This window comes from Porites lutea, chromosome 8, assembly GCF_958299795.1.
Source record: "Porites lutea chromosome 8, jaPorLute2.1, whole genome shotgun sequence".
NCBI classification, from domain to species: Eukaryota; Metazoa; Cnidaria; class Anthozoa; order Scleractinia; family Poritidae; genus Porites; species Porites lutea.
The window spans coordinates 1,234,926-1,251,470 of record NC_133208.1 but is presented as its reverse complement, the minus strand read 5'-3'; the positions used below and the strand labels follow the sequence as shown (position 1 = coordinate 1,251,470).

General features: G+C 39.0%; 1 protein-coding gene and 1 pseudogene across 1 annotated transcript; one reads left to right on the top strand and one right to left on the bottom strand.

Annotated features, from left to right (window-relative positions):
* Window positions 1-226: 226 nt before the first annotated feature.
* Window positions 227-7,203, bottom strand: LOC140946717 (uncharacterized). The gene is made up of 4 exons (XM_073395821.1): window positions 7,093-7,203; window positions 2,536-3,760; window positions 974-1,023; window positions 227-289 (listed from the first exon to the last, which is right to left on the bottom strand). The coding sequence occupies exons 1-4, from the start codon at window positions 7,201-7,203 to the stop codon at window positions 227-229; spliced, it is 1,449 nt and encodes a 482-aa protein (XP_073251922.1).
* Window positions 7,204-10,035: 2,832 nt separating this feature from the next.
* LOC140946518 (D-inositol 3-phosphate glycosyltransferase-like) lies at window positions 10,036-15,602 on the top strand (annotated as a pseudogene).
* The last annotated feature ends 943 nt before the right edge of the window (window positions 15,603-16,545 follow it).

Here is a 16,545-nt window from a genome sequence, read left to right as displayed (position 1 = left end):
TAATCATAATGTCATGGACAATTCCTGACTGATTAATGCCAGGCTGCAAAGAAAATCATAATCAGCTCTTTGATGGCCAAATGTTGTCCACTGCTAAAGGGACTGAACTTCTCTTTTCTTTTTTCATGCTGCCTGGGTTTGTTTTTATTTTGTTGTAAGGTATATATACTTACACAAAATAATTTTATTAATGCCTGTTTTACAGGCCTCACTGTACATGTACACTTCACTGAGTGTTGATGTCTCCAGTAAGAAGTAAAGATGAAGCCTGTGGGCTTTCTTTCTTCAGCTGAAAAATGAGAAAAATGCATAAATTTAAATATACTAATAACGTTCAAAAATAAGGAAGATTTGAAAACGGTAGTGCAGTAACCTAAATGCAAGTGTGAAACTTTAGTAGGCCTAGAAAATTATCAATTATTACTCGTTGGCGAGCAAGGGTCATTTTTTGTGGGTTGGACTTGCAAACCGCATCTCGCAGTCACACAGTCCATCACAAGCAACACATTAAAGCTTAACTGTTGCTCCCTTGCTCGCCAACGAGTCCTCAGTAGCTCAGAGGTTAGAGCATCCGATCTAGAACACGGAGGGTCGTGGGTTCGAATCCCATCTGGGGCTCAGATTTTTTTCTGTGTCCTCTTATGGTCGATTCTTTACATCTCCCTTTATTTCCTTTATAATATTAATATCAGTGGCATAGGTTGGTTGGTTGGATGCTCCTTCATGGGTGAGACATTTCACTATTAATGTGACTGTGTGATACAGTTAAGCTTTAATGTGTTGCTTGTGATGGACTGTGTGACTGCGAGATGCGGTTTGCAAGTCCAACCCACAAAAAATGACCCTTGCTCGCCAACGAGTCCTCAGTAGTTCAGAGGTTAGAGCATCCGATCTAGAACACGGAGGGTCGTGGGTTCAAATCCCATCTGGGGCTCAGATTTTTTTCTGTGTCCTCTTATGGTCGATTCTTTACATCTCCCTTTATTTCCTGTATAAGATTTTGTGTCAAAGTAAAAATAGTTGCTGCAAAAATCAAGAAGTTGAGAGTCAAAATGAGTGTCCTCTACATAAGAGCAAGGTGAAAAAAGTTAAATGTGAATTTTAAAAATTGAAAATAATATAATCAACCTCTTTGTAACAGGGGCACGCCAATGTGAGGATATAATGGACTTACAAACCTAGAGAAACTTCATAATCTGGCTTCAAAGTACAAAACATTAATGACAAATAAATATAATAACTCTTCAATTTTCATTTAATTTTATATGTAAAACAGAACTTCCATAACCAGCAAGAGCAGATGTGATTTCCTGCTTTTGTCATTAAAATCTTCATGTATTACCGGGACTAAGGAGGGATGAGAATTAAACCAAAGTTGGGAAAGACATAATTTTATCTGTCCTTGCAGGAAGGCTATTAGGACTTCCTTAAGGACTTTTCATAGCAAGAAGTCTCCCCAGGCTGGTTTCCTTCATCATCAAAATTCTATTATTGACCCTTTTGGGGGAGCAAAAGCAGCTAGCTACAGGTTGTACTTTCCCTAAGTTTGTAAAACTTTTAATTCTAAAACTACAGGGTGGTTAAGAGTACCTACAGTACTACAGGGCTGTCAATAAGGGCTGGTAGCCGGCCAAAACCGCCGGCTAGTTAGCAATCTTTAGCCAGCTACTTTCACCTTCTTCTACCTTAACTGCTGACAAAAAATAAGCACCACCGAATAAAATGTATTGTAAAGTATCCGTTTCCCAGTTTTCAATGACTTTGAACATATATTTAGGTTTAGATCTGTGAAACGTTTGAACCATACAATGTTGTGGAATGCCTGGGACATTTCGACAGCATTGTTCCCAAGTCTTGCATCTTGTGTGTAATCAGACGAAACGACATGGCATCTACGCTGGAAAATACCTCTTGAAAAGCCCTGGAAACGCGAGACTCTAATTTTCAAAATGTCCCTAGGGGACCTGGCCCTCAAAAAACTTGTGCCTTTGGTGTGAGTTCCAAAGCCGCCTACTATTCATTATCAGCCTGCTACTTAAAAACTTTTTGACAGGCCTGCAGTACTAAGTAAAATAATAATACTTATTTATGATGATAAAAGTATAAGTGATAGGTTTGATATTCCGCTACTTTTAATATAATTATTTTGAAATCTTTTGTAAAAATCATTTACAGCAAACAGCAAACATGAATTAGCACCATGTGACCAACTTTTTCCTTCATCTGTTGTTTACTGTATATTACCTCACACAAAAGCTAGCAGTTTCATGCCATTTCTATACATTAGAATAATAATTATTGTTCTAAGCTGTTTTATCGCTTTTTTTCTATTTTGATCAGAAATTCGCAACTTGAAATCTGAACATTTGCTGTTTGCTGTAAGCGTGACTCTAAATCTCTCTAATATCATAACTATTATGCTAATATTAATAACAATAATAACATTCAAAAAAGAAGTAAACATAATTTAGCTGAGTACATGTACATGTATTATTAAATGCAAAGTAAAAAAATTACAAGGAATGAAAATCATACCAGAAACCATCATGAACATCATTGCAACCAAAGGTGTGAGCTGCTTCTCCCAGCTGTACTTCTCATTGTAGTTTGAACGCAACATTGCTGCTTGCTCAAGTCTGGTCTTCCTGTCTGTTTCTCTGATGGTTTTGATTCTTGAAGCCCACTCTCTGGCATCATCAGAATCCACAATGGCTGATGTTCCAAATGTGACATCCCTGAGAGCCTCACCAAATCCTGATTCACCATGGACAAGCACAGGAAGCCCAGCAGATAAGGCAAGAAGTGCCTCCAAACCAAATTCCTTGTCACCTGATGGCATAATGGCAAGGTCCACCTCACAGAACAGCTTTTTCCACTCGTCTTCAGTTTTTGGAAGGTTCCTTATCCTAAGCTGGCTTTTAGAAACACCACACATATGAAAAAGATCCTTAAACTGCTGCTCTGTTCCTTTCCCTGCACCAACGTAAATAAGATGATAGGAATTGTTCTTTAACTCTGCCACTGCATCGGCAGCCGTTTTGAACCCATCTTTAAAAAAATTGTCAGGATTATCCCCACCTAAAAGTAGGACACGATAGTTTCTTCCATCATTGGTGGCATGATTCAAGTTACTAAATTCACTGATGATTCCAGGAGTGAGATTAAACACTTGTTTTCCTTCTGAGCGAAGAGAAGCAGACAGGTCATCAGTTGTCTTGGCTCCTATAGCAACAGGAATGTTAGCAGCTATGGAAAATCCCTTTCTGATATCTTCTAAATCTTGATAAGTTTCCACAACTTCATAATAACCGCTGAACGGCCACTCATTGCCTTGATCAATATATATGCTCTTGCATTGATATCGCTCTTTCCAGTGCTGTGCAATGTTACCCAGTCGTGCACCAATTCCTATTACAATGCCCGATTTGAGTTTTTCTGGTGGATAATACAACCAATCAATGGGGTCAGGAAAGCATGGTCGCTTCTTAGCTTTGACAATGGTAACTCCGTTTGCTTCTAGTCTCCTTTTATCCCAATCACTAATCAGTTCACTTTCTGGAACAAGCAAACTGACTTCTACACCTGTCTGGGTAAATTTGGCCAGTTGCTTTGCCAGCTCTGCATGGAAAAAGCTTGAAATTCCATTGCAGTCATTTGCCAGGATGGTAACTTTTATAGGTTTGCCCAAGGAATACGTTCCATTTAATTGGGCCTGTATGTTCTTTAGAACATTTTGTCCACCTTCGCATTCAAATAGAAGCTGAAAAAAAATAAAATAAAAGAATATTAAAAATCTACAGTAGTATGATGGAAGACTAAATGCAGCAAATTATTAGGAGAATCTTGAGTTGAGATTACATTGCAGCTTCTCCTTATAATGTCTGCAAGTTGGGAGAGTCACCAAGCCATAATAATGGTCTCAAAACCAAGTTTAGTTTTTTATCACCACTCAACCATTTTTTTTTCTGACAAAAAGGAACACTTAAATTAAGTTGCAGAAACTCAAATTAACACTAAAATGCTTACTAGTCATGACTGTGTTGTACACAAAGTTTTGTACATTTATATTTGGACCATTCTTAAAATTCTCTTGCAAAAAATGTAATAAAAATACAGGTATTTTCATACTAAGAATGTTTAAACTCATCTGCCATTGAAATGTCGGGACAACCAGCTAATTATGCTTGGAAGGTGATTTTTACTTGCTGCTTGCTCAGGGACAAGTTTTGTCACAAATATTTTTGGAACCCTGAGTATTTCACCAGGGTTCTCATGAACCTTTTAATCATCTTTTCTATTTCTGTTAAGCAGTTAAACATCATGGAGGTGCAACATGACCGAGATGCCTTACTTAATTTTTGTGTGGAAGTGCCTACCCTGTAATCTACAGCAGCTGCAATCCTTATTTGTGAAAACCATCACAGGCTAGAATAATAATAATAATAATAATAATAATAATAATAATAATAATAATAATAATAATAAACAATTTAATAGCACCTTTTCTGGAAGCACCCAAAGGTGCTTTACAGCTTTTTACATTAGTAAAAACTATCTAAAAAACGTCATCACAAATTTGACAGTCATTAAAATAAATAAATGATTCAATTAAAAGCTTTCCTAAAAGGATATGTATTTAGTCTTAAAAATGTCAACAGAAGAGCTTGATGTTATAAAGGCAGAAAATTCCAAAGTAATTTATTGTAAGTAACATTAGTTACAGGTTCAGAAGAGAACAGTATCCACAATGCTGACATTTCTAAACTTTGAAAAGAGGAAATGGTCACACAGTTTGTAGGGGCTCACAGTTGCTGTAATGTACAGTATAGTATCAGTCAGTTCAAAAAACCACCCTCCCCCCACCCACCTTAAAAGAGAGTCAACTGTATTAACCTCAGCATGTTCAATAGATGAAAACAATAATCAATACTACATGTATTGGATAACAATCAAATAAGAGTTGATTAATTATCTCTCAAAAATTAATGAAAATACATGATGAAAGGACTTGTGTGGTTCCAGAAAATATCCATACCCCCTCCACAGGAGATCATTGGAAATTCCGAGGGGGAGGGGGGCGGGGGTCATGGGAAAGTATTTTCCAAAGGGTGACGGACCACATACAAAACATTGAAAGCAACGTACGATTGATCTGAAGCACAAAAATACTCCTGGCCATTGAGATGAGGTTAACATCGTTAGCTTTAATGTTTCTGTTTTTCTTTGAGTTAGCTAGTGCTACAATCTCCAGAAGAACAATGTGTCTTTCGAATGAAGTCGAAATGGTTTAAAATGGTGGACATAACTGGAGTCTTGTCTTTGTCTTGTTTTTGTCCCACCAACATTAAAACGCTTTCCCTTCTGCTTTCTGAGTATCCCCTTTCGCTACCTTCACATGCAGGAAACACATTTTTGATAGGTTTCATGTTTTATCAGTGTTTATTGGGGGCAGTAACTCATAAAAAATGCGATGAGACGAGAGTATTCCTGGTTTACACATGACGTCATCAAAAATCAAACTGAGAAACTATCGAGTCTTCTGAATTTCTACTTTCAAGGTTCAAGGTTCAAGTTTATTTCGCACTATTCAAGTTGAAACAGTATAAGATGGCTTACAGAATCAGTAAGTTAACAAAAATGATGAAAAATAAAATAAATATAACATACAAGTTTGTTGATATGTGCACAGTGACCAAAGTAGCCGAAGCTTTCGTGTTGGTCTCTGTCCCATTTAAGTAAATAGAGGAGTCCAAGATATAAGTGTGAGGTAATATTAAATTAGGGTACAGAGAATACTTGTTTATATAGAATTTTTTCTAGACTTTTTGATACAGTGCAATAAAGTGCTATATTAAAGTTTATAATAGAAAACAAGGAGAATAAAATTACTTAATTATATATTACTATTCCTGCGTTGTTCAAGGAAGACAGGAAGCTAAAGAAAAGAGGGTTGTAAGCTGTTTCGCTATCATTGGTTTTGTAATAGAAAGGTTTTAAAGTTTCTTTTAAAGGCAAAATTATTAAGAGACTTCAATTCATTTGGAATAGTTTCCCAAATTAGAGCTGCCATATATTTAAACTAGTTGGTTTAGTTATAATAGGTAGGAAATTATTGGAATAAAGCATTTCCAAATGGTCCTTGGTTGGTGAATGGCCATTACATTTTAAAAAGTCTATGTTGATGTCACCTAAAATATAGACTTAATAAGTAGGGATTTTGGGGGCTATTCAAAACTAATGTTTCTATTTTTCGTATTACATCATTCACAGTGGCTATCTGTATGGGACCTGTACGCCGACGTGTATTTACTACTCATATGGGATTAAGTCTCTTCTTGAAATTTCTGGTCACTGACAAATTTCCCTGAAAGTGTAAGTCTCTTCAACCACTGTTTTTAAGAGAGAAAAAATTCAGTGCCAGCAAATTTTATACAAAATAAAAAGAGTGTGACTAGATTGAAAATCGATCCTGGGGTGTCAAATCTACAGTTCGTAGTTCTAACCACTATATAACAGGGAATTCGCTGCTGATTAAAATATTTGTGATTTTAATTCTTATACTACTATATAAGAAATTTCTACAATTTGATTGGCTTAGAGCAGTGGCATTTCAGATTAATTTGAAATACTTACATGTGAAGATTACCAACCTTTTGTGGGTAGTAGTATAAGCAAATAATAGCATGATTTAACCCTAATCAATTTAGCAAGAATCCCGTGGGAATAGCAGATACAAGTCGATGGATGCACGGGTCCCGTACGAATAGCCACTAGGTATATCATTTAAGGCTTTCTGGAAATTTTTATGGTTTGGAAATTTGGCATGGGATTGTTTGGAGGCTAAATTTTGGTCCAGGGATTTTTTCGGGTTTTGATTTTTGCCCACATTCGATCATCCCTGTCACTTGAAATCTAGAGTACGCCGCCTGTAAAAATTTATTGATACATAAAAACCTGCCAAACTTGGCGACGTAAAACAAAGAAAAACAGGCTTGTTTGCAGAGCTTGCATAGAACTACGACAGAGAAAAAGAGCAAGAATAGCTAAACCAAACAAACAAAATAAAAAGTAAACCCCTAAATTGTCGCTTACCTCGTCATTAAAGTCATGAAATTGTCGTATCAGTTTTTCAAGTGGAGACTCCCTCTGTCGTGCATCAGACATTCCCGATGATAAATCCGCCGTATCTGCCCTCCCATTCATCCTCGAGGATCAGTGATCGATATGTCTTTACGTTCACGTTTCGATTGCTACGCCGAAATTATAAATCAAATATACACGAGGGTGTAAATGTAGATGCTACGCAAAACGATTCTTTTCCTTCCCATAATGCCGCTTCCTGCCCATCTCGTACCCAGTGTCCTCTGAGGACCCTATAGGAACGAGGTTTCCGCGCGAACCGTCCCCAGCTACGAAGAGCGAGGAGAAACGGATGTTTTCGCAGGTTAGTTGGCTTCATGCTGAAACAAGCTTACCCCACCTCTCTCCTTTGCCCCACCCCCTAATGCGGCACCTAACAGGGAAGAGGCTGAATGGGCCCGGTTCCTCGGAGATGAGCTAACAAAACCAGGAGCCGATGCCTGACAAAAAACCGTTGCGCCTTCGACACACAAAATGTGACTCCGACTAGCCGATACATAGAAGGGTAAAATACAAAAACGGAACCAAATTTTATTTATGGATTAGCGCTAATCCGTCTTTCAGGAACTGAACCTGGCACAGAAGAAGATCGTAGAAAAGTTATAAGGGGTGGGGGCGGGGGAGGTACAAAAAAATATTCATGGAAGGGAAAAGCAACTAAAGCTAACGAACAACCTCGTCCCCAGGGCGCTTTTCCCTGGCTTTGGAGGTGGGGCGGGTCCCGCGCCACCCTCCAAAGCCAGGGAAAAGCGCCTTGGTTGGCTAACGAAAAAAATTCATGCAGCTCCAGTTATCTCCAGCTCCACCATGTCCCACCATAAATTCTATCACAGTCCGCGGCTTTGCGGTTCTTGGCGAGCGGATCGAGTACGCAGCTGAAATTCAGGCTACCGTCTCCAGCGCAAATCTTGCTGTAGGGTTTGCCTTTCAATTTTACAAAAGGTAGATCATAATAGAGGAGTGAGTGCATTGACTATGTTGATTAGGGTTAAGCATCTTCTTGGGGTCTTCTTGGCATCTTCTTTAGTAGTGCTTCTCCTACTAAAAGTATGCGTAGGGAAATTAAAGCTGGGTGTGTTTAAGTTTGTATACTAAATTGTTTTGGTACTGGAGAGGGTTTTTCTGTGGTTAAGAAGATTGTCAGGGGTAGCCTGCGAAAACATCTGTTTCTCCTCGCTCTTCGCCTGCTAAGGAGGTCTCCGCGCGAAACGTCCCCAACGGCGAAGAGCGAGGAGAAACGGATGTTTCCGCAGGCTCAGTATCAGGGGAGACGTTGGGCTGAGTCGTATCTGCTTTCTGTTGCCGAATTATAAGTAGCGTCGCGGGGCAATATGAGGATCCAATTAAGGCGATTAACAGGGTCGTGTATCCTTTTCGTATAGTCAAAATTAATCTGAATATTTTCAATAAACATAAGAGTGTCCGTGTCCATGCAGGCGTACTCTGGATCGACTGCGATTATCGAAGGATTTTTGATACATAGCTGGACTAGGTATTTTGTAGAAGAGTGGATCATTAAGGATGTCCCGATCTTATGCAGGATTTCGGTTTGTCATGTTTATGTACGTTTGAGCCAGGCAGTGGGTAGTTCTTGGGATAGATCGATCTATATATGTATTTCTAGGTTGAAAGTCAAAAGCGCATTTTGTTAACTCAGAGGAGGTAACTGAAGATGTGTTTCCAATGTACTTTTTCAGGGTTGAGAATGCGACATGGTGTCTTAGACAGCGTAGACCTTACAAGAAACGCACAATGATCAGATCAAGTTGAATACGTCATCACGGTAATGAAGTACCAAGGTTGTTATGTTACGCCTTAATTTACAAAGTGAGAGAAACACCATGGTACGAGCTGAGACATCTCTTAACTTGTCAAAGTTCTTTGCCTTTTTAATCAGCGGGTGGGCGCCTAGAAAGCCAGGGGACCGTGGATATGATACGATTAGCTTGAAAGCATACTCATCCCCAGAGCCTCCCGTCCCTCTTAACAGACGGGGGACTTCGCACGAGGAAATAGATTTAGCATGATGTAAGCTGGGTATTGACAGGCTCCTGTTATTGATAAACATCCTTAATGTTATATTGCAAACCCTCCACCCTCTAGTTTTCGACAGTCCTCCTTTTAGCAGCAGCCTTACGTGGAAGGCCGACACGCATTGAGGACAATTACCGTAAGAAACGTCTTGTTTTGCGAGATCGATTGACCCCTCATTCTTATCAAGCCGTAAACTGTCATGCAAGCTTCAGAATAATTGTTCGTCGTTACTAGTAAAACGGAAATCTGCTAGGTATCTGGATAAAGCCCGGTACTACATAAGAGGATAATTGTAGCAGTAAGTGTACTTCAGTAGATTTCACGTTCTTTGCTGATACTGTTTACATGCGTGTATAATAGAGAACTCATGCAATTTTATAGGTCAGCAAACCCAATACGTGTTATGCTTGTAGACTGTATTGCTAATACTGATAATTTTAAGTTGGACCATAAGTTTCCTTGTGTAGATGGCTCAGTAGTAGATCACTATTGATTGGCAGATATAAGGCCCTTAGAACAGCTTCTGGCTTCCTTTTCCACGTACCCCTTAGTTTTATAGTGTAGTGTACCACGTCATTCAGCCCACCGCTAGCGTCAACGACTGCCGAACTATTACTGATTTGCCTTCGTGTACAGTTATACGTTTTAATATAATTACAAGTGCTTGAATATTGTAGAGAACGTATTAGAGCTGGTTATTTCGGCAGAAACTGGACCACCTCTTATTATAATCAGAGAAGGGTTAACAGACAGAGTTATGTAACGGCATCACGGCTGTTTGAAAGGGCTTTAACTGACTACAAGGCAATCAAACTTAGTGACAGTTCAGAATCTCCAGAGCAAAGAAGCCAACAACTACCGAGGCCATATTTTACTCTAGGATGGGAACTTGTATATTGAATCATGCCCCGGGAATCATGTCTTGCAGTGACCGTTATATATATGCATGGTAATTTATTTAGGTCCAAGTAAAATAGGCTGATAATAATAGGTGCCATCCAATTCAAGTTTTGTTGCGACTCAGAAGCTGAACTGGATGATGAACTTTACTGTCAGAACTAAAGTATTCTTTGCTGGTTAAGAGCTCCACCTCGGTCCACGGATACGTTCAACATTTATTGGAAAAAATAAAGAGGCGACGAGGTATATAGACCGTGAAATTCCATTTTAACTAAGTTAAAATGTCTTAAAATGTCGTCTTCTTTCTCCACAATCATTTGAAACTGAATTCTACTTAAAGTTTTTCATCCCCGCGAATAACTGAAGAGGATAAACAGGGAGATATGACAACGAGAGCGACATTATACATATCACCCTTATGATTAGAAAAACAGAATCGAAAGACAACAAGAAAGGGTTGTGATGCAAAGTATTAAAATGAGTGATGAACTTTTAAGTGACCTCTAAACCGCATTGTTTGGATCAACAAATCTTTCTTGGTTCCGTGACGTCTCCGGTCAGCATTTCATGGAACTGCCGGGTTATGATCATCTGTGTCAAGAGAATAGTATTTTTTTTCGGGGAAAAGAGGCTTCTTCTGGCAGGGAAAATAGTCTCTTAAAATTAAGGGTATTTTTTATGCCGAAAATCACAATGCTGGTTTTGAGAATACTCGCTTAAGACGAAATTTTTCGAAAGTCATGCTTAATTAGATAATAAATTATTTCGTTGTTTAACTGGGAACAACGTAAGGATATGATTGATCAAAATTGAGTTTGAATCAAGGAGACGGATTCTGATCTAACTGTTAGAAAATAACAGGTATAAATTTTACAAGAGTGCGTTTCTCATTTCTTCAAGTTAAAATTTGTCAGTTGTCTAGTTAACTATGTAAAATTTGTTTCTTTTTGATTTCTAAGAGCTCTTCTCTGTCTGTATACATCGCGAACCACACACGAGTCAAATTGTAACGAAGTAAAAACTGTTCAACTTTTATGTGATAAACTGGGATGCTCTTTTTTTAAATTTACTGCACTCCAGAGCAAGCGGAGGTCAAGATGACTATGCAATTTCTATTTTGTTATATCCGATTTCACAAATTTTAATTGTAAGTAGAAAAATTCAGCCTCGTGTTGAAATCAGAGAGAATTCGACAAAAGGCATGCGCAGTATTGGAAGGAAATAATGGTCACGTGGTCATTTCTGCCTTTTCTCACCCTCACGAGTATGTCCGGAAAATATTACAATAAGTAGAGAAAATAAGCATGGATTTATCGCTAACTTATGTCAACGAAAACAAGATATGTGTTAAGATCAGAAGAGGATATCCTCTCTTGGCGAAGAACGTTTAAAAAATTAATTTCAGAATCTGAAAAAAAATTTAGGAAAACGACACTATCTGTGACGCTGTCTTGGAACCCCTCTCTGGTCCTTGCTATGTTATAATATTTTGCAAAACGAAAACATTGTTTTGAGCCCTGGTAGACGATCAGAACAATTAGAGGTCATTAAGAAACTATCATCGACCCTCCCACGTACGAGAATCGAACGAGAACGTATCGAACCACAAGGACTTCTTCCACAGAAGAGGTTCGAACGTCTTCTTTTAGCCTAAGGAAGAGAATTCATTTTATGTATGTTGTTATAAGCTCTTCATACTCTGAATAGTGTAGTACACAAAGAGAACATAGAGATCAAATCATGCGTATGTCAAGTGGCTGCTTACAAAAAGCAGTGTAAAATTAACCGTCCCCCCTAAAAAGGTCGCGGTCGCCTACGAAACGTGGTTATTTTCGAGAGTGTGTAATTGTAGTGACTGGCAAAATGTTGGTGTTTTAAACTATAAAGTGCAAGAAAGATCGAACAGCTATGAACGGATATTTTACTGCCCAGTATTTCGATGAGGTAAAATAATAAAAAAAAAAACTAACCCGTATCCGGCGCTGAAGAAAGCTTCATCTTTTGATAAAGTTCAGCTTGCTTATATCCAGATCTTCTAGACATCTATATTATACTTCCTTCCCATTTATATTTAGGAAAAATATATATTTGAAATCACGATAAATGTTTCAAAACAGCAGTGTACTGTCAGCAAAAGCCAGACTACTCATATTGTAGAATGCATGTTAAACACAACTGTAATTAATTTTAATTATCTTTTCTGCGCGTTGTCTCAGCCCAAACTCAGGTACACGAATGAAAACTTCTTATCATCCATGTTTTTTTTTGTCATTTTATTAACATTTCTTCGTTCTTTCTCAATTTAGATAATATCATAATCAAGTTAGTGAATGTCCGAGGCACTATGCAGAAGGAAGCTGAGGTAAACCACGCATATATATTAGCTTGCAAGAGCCAGATTTCTTTTTTTTTTTTTCGCGCTACCTGGGATCCATATAACTCAGTTAAACTGACCTCTCAAATTTATTGTCACATGACGTAAAGTGACGTCATTACGGCGTCATATCTTAAATTTTATTAGCTGAGTCTAAACTTCACCTTCATCTTTCATTACTAATAGATACAAAGTGAAACTGACACTAACAATTCAAGAAAAGAAAGAAAGAAAATAATGTTTTGGAGAAAACGTTGCCAAATACTAGGCTGTCAAACTCGGTTGCCATAGTCACGATAATGATAAATGCACTACGTCAAATGCTCCCTGATAAATAGGCTAATGACTTCCGAGTTCCAAAAATCCTCACCTTCAAAATGAGGTCAAGTGCACAACCTTTCTTGTGAAAATGAGTTTTATTTGCATGCATGAGAATAAAAAATAATTTCCATATAAAAGGCTGAGCACAATATTAACCTTGTTTTAATACAGAGGCCAGGAGGAACTCGGAAATGGCTTATTTAACACTAAGGGGTGAGTCGCCAAGGTTTTGCGGTCATAGCTTGTACGGTTTTGAAGTTATTCAACTTTAAAGTTGAGTCCCCCCGTTTGAATAGACAAAAATATTATTCTTAAAAAAATTATTGCTTTTTTTACGACATAACCTGATATATTTTGTATGTTATTGTATTTATTTGGCCACTGTTTTCAATTGGACTTTACTCTGAGCTATGCGCAAATGATATATGTAAAAATTATTCCACGAGTGCGCGTTGGATATGAGATGGTAGTAGCCAACTCGGCGCAACGCGCCTCGTTGGCTATAATCATCTCCTGATCATATTCAAGCGCGAGTGAAATAAATGTTTTATCAAATACGCTCACAACATATCGAGGATTCTACCCGACTTTATTTGTAAAAACAGCCGATTTGTAGCTTGAATTTTAACTTTGAGTAGACGCGTACATTTACCATATTTGGAGATCATGGTATAATGGCGCATATACCATGATGACTACGCCAATCAGAGCTTTAGAATTGCGTTATCCGATGATTCAGATTTTAATAATCATGTTTAGATCAAGATCGTTCTGTGGCCCCACATAAGGGGATCCAAGGCAGTCTTGGATTCTGGAACTCCACGCCGTGGATTCCGCTACTGGATTCCAGTTTTTGTCAGTGGTACTTGAATGATCCGGATTCCAATAGTTAGGAGGATTTTCCGGATTTTTTGAGGGGTAATCCGGATTCCACAAGCAAAATTTTTGCACAGTCCGGATGCCACAGGTAAAACATTTCCCGCCTTCCGGAATCCGGAATCCTGTACTGAGGAATTTTTTTATTTACTTCTTTCTCTCTCCTTCTTAAGGATGCCAGATCTGAGGGATCATCAACCTCTTTCGCAAGAGGCCCTTTAAGAGTAACACTAGTGGGAGACGAATGGGGATCATCAAAAGGCGGATTGTCTACGCTGAACAGAGAACTAGCAAAACATTTGGGACGGCAGCCTGGGGTAGAGGTAACCCTTCTATTGCCACATTACAGTGAAAGAGAGAAGCAAGAAGCTAATGAATGTAGAGTAAGCCTTGCGACACCTGAGCCAATGATTGGGTTTGATTCCATCCGGGCATTGAGCTTTACTAGAGAAGATCATGATATGGATGTTGTTGTAGGCCATGGTCAGAAGCTCGGAGCACCAGCTCAGGCCATAGCAAAACAGCGCAGGTGCAAACGAGTTCATATAGTACACACTGCTAGTGAAGAGCTTGCAATGTTTAAGGAAGGCGAAAAAGCGCTACCAAAAGGCGAGGAAAAACACCAAGCTGAATTAGAACTGTGTAAGAAGGCTGAAATCGTCGCGGCCATTGGACCGAAGCTAGCGGAAGCCATCTCCGCCCCCCTGCGGTCGTACGGTAAGGATCAACAAGTGATAGATATCACACCTGGAATCTTTCCGGAGTTCACAAAGATGCAGCAAGCCAGTGGAAGAGGGGAAAGTTCCGCATCTTAGTGTTTGGTCGGGGTGACTCGGAAGATTTTGAACTAAAAGGATACGATATAGCCGCCCAAGCTGTAGCAGGCTTAAACGATAAAAGCTACCTTTTAATATTTGTCGGAGCGCCAAAAGGAAAAGAAGAAGAGGTCAAAAATAACTTGCTGAAGTGCGGCATTTCTCGAAGCCAATTTATCGTGCGAAGCTTTATTGAGAGTCGTGGTGAACTGGAAAAACTCTTCTGTGAGGCGGATTTAGCCATTATGCCTTCACGAAGAGAAGGTTTCGGTCTTGCAGCACTCGAAGCTCTTTCCGCTGGCCTCCCCATTTTGGTGGGTGATAATTCTGGATTAGGAAAAGCTCTGCAGACTTTAACTTTTGGATCGTCATTTGTGGTAGACTCCGATGAAGCGGAGGAGTGGGGTAAAGCTATTAGACGTGCGAAACAGAAAGAAAGGCAAATTCGGCTCAACGAAGCGCTCTTTCTACGACAGTTTTATAACGAAAAGTTCAATTGGGAGACGCAATGTAAGATCCTGCTTGAAAATATGCGCCTTCTTTTTCAATAAACTTCAAGGGTCGGTTCAGATCTTGGCCAGGGTCGTTTAGGATTCATTGGATAGTCTTTGCCAATGACAAAAACTGCCCGTGCATCCGTGCATGTCAGTTTTAATGAACAAAATAACAGTTTGATACTTATATTACTTAATACTTGTCTTCTTACCATTATTGATACGGGACTACTTAAATTAGGCTCTCGAGGACGTAGCCTCGAAATACATGTATTCACGAGTTTAATCTTCCGTCGTGGGGGTTGCGGAGTTCATCAAGTCCTTTTCTCTGACCGCGTGAATCTTCTAACACAGTTGTCCTGGGTTCCAATCTTTGGCACCGTTGTTGATAGCCAATAAAGAGACAGTAGATTAGTAGTCTGCAGCGTGACGATACTAAAAAGGGCTGTGTAGCAGACTAGTAGATTAGTTCACGGTGAGCGCTATTAGTTAGTGCTGCTATGCTTTATAGAATTTTTTCACCTGATGTCACGAAAATTAATACCGACGGCGACCAGATTAGTGCACCGAGCCAATCCTGTGGAGACATCTGAACTCCTGCTAGTGATATGAATAAACTAACGCACTATAAATTACACCAAAATAATTTTAGTGGTTTTAATTGAGCTGATGTGATCAGTTGTTTCTTTTTTTAATTAAAATGACATCAGCTGTTTTGATCGTAAAAGAAAAGGTTGTGCAAGAGATAGAAAATTCAGTCCAATCAAAGTTAAAGCCAATTCCTACCTCATTTACCTCAATATGTAAACCTTATGGATTACCACAAGAATGGCTCAAAGATAAGTGGAATCCAAAACCTCATACGTGGTTTTTGACAGTAGAACGACAAAACAGAATCGTTACAGTAGTTTTGAAAGCGGCAAAGAACCTCCAGAAACCTCATCCAAAAAACGTTTTAATTTTTATAGATTGACATGGTTGCAGCTACGGTTGTAGCCTGTGAACAAGCATTTAGTCGAGCGGGGTGGGGAAAGGGAAAAGCCTTTCCCTTCCCTTTCCTCGCTATTTTTCCCCAAACAAAGAGCCTGTTCACAGGCTACTACGGTTGCGTTTCTATGCGAAAGTCTGAAAATATAATAAGATTCTTGATCTCAGCTTCACTGCCCAACTACCCCTCCCCTAACCCAACATTTTGCCCTATGTGAGAAGTAAGTGTTAAATGTTGACTTAGGGGAGGGGTAGGTAGGCAGTTATACAGAAACCTAAATTGATCCAATCCGCCTACTCTGAGTTCCCGAATTAAGTTTTGATCCGATTCCCAACATTTTGATGAAGTTTTAGTACTTTTAAAGTATACGTACCTCGCCCTCCTCCTTCCCCGCCGCCTCCACCCTCTTTCCTGCAGCAACATTTGTTTTTTTCCCCTACATGGTCCGTACTGAACACAATTCATAGCGGTAAATCCTCCTGCGCATTGCTGATTTTCTTTTATACATTTATGGCTCTTTTTAGCTTAACTACCACCTGAAAAACAATGCATTTTGTTATTTACAAACATACGCAATTACTGAGTGATTTATCTACAGCGATC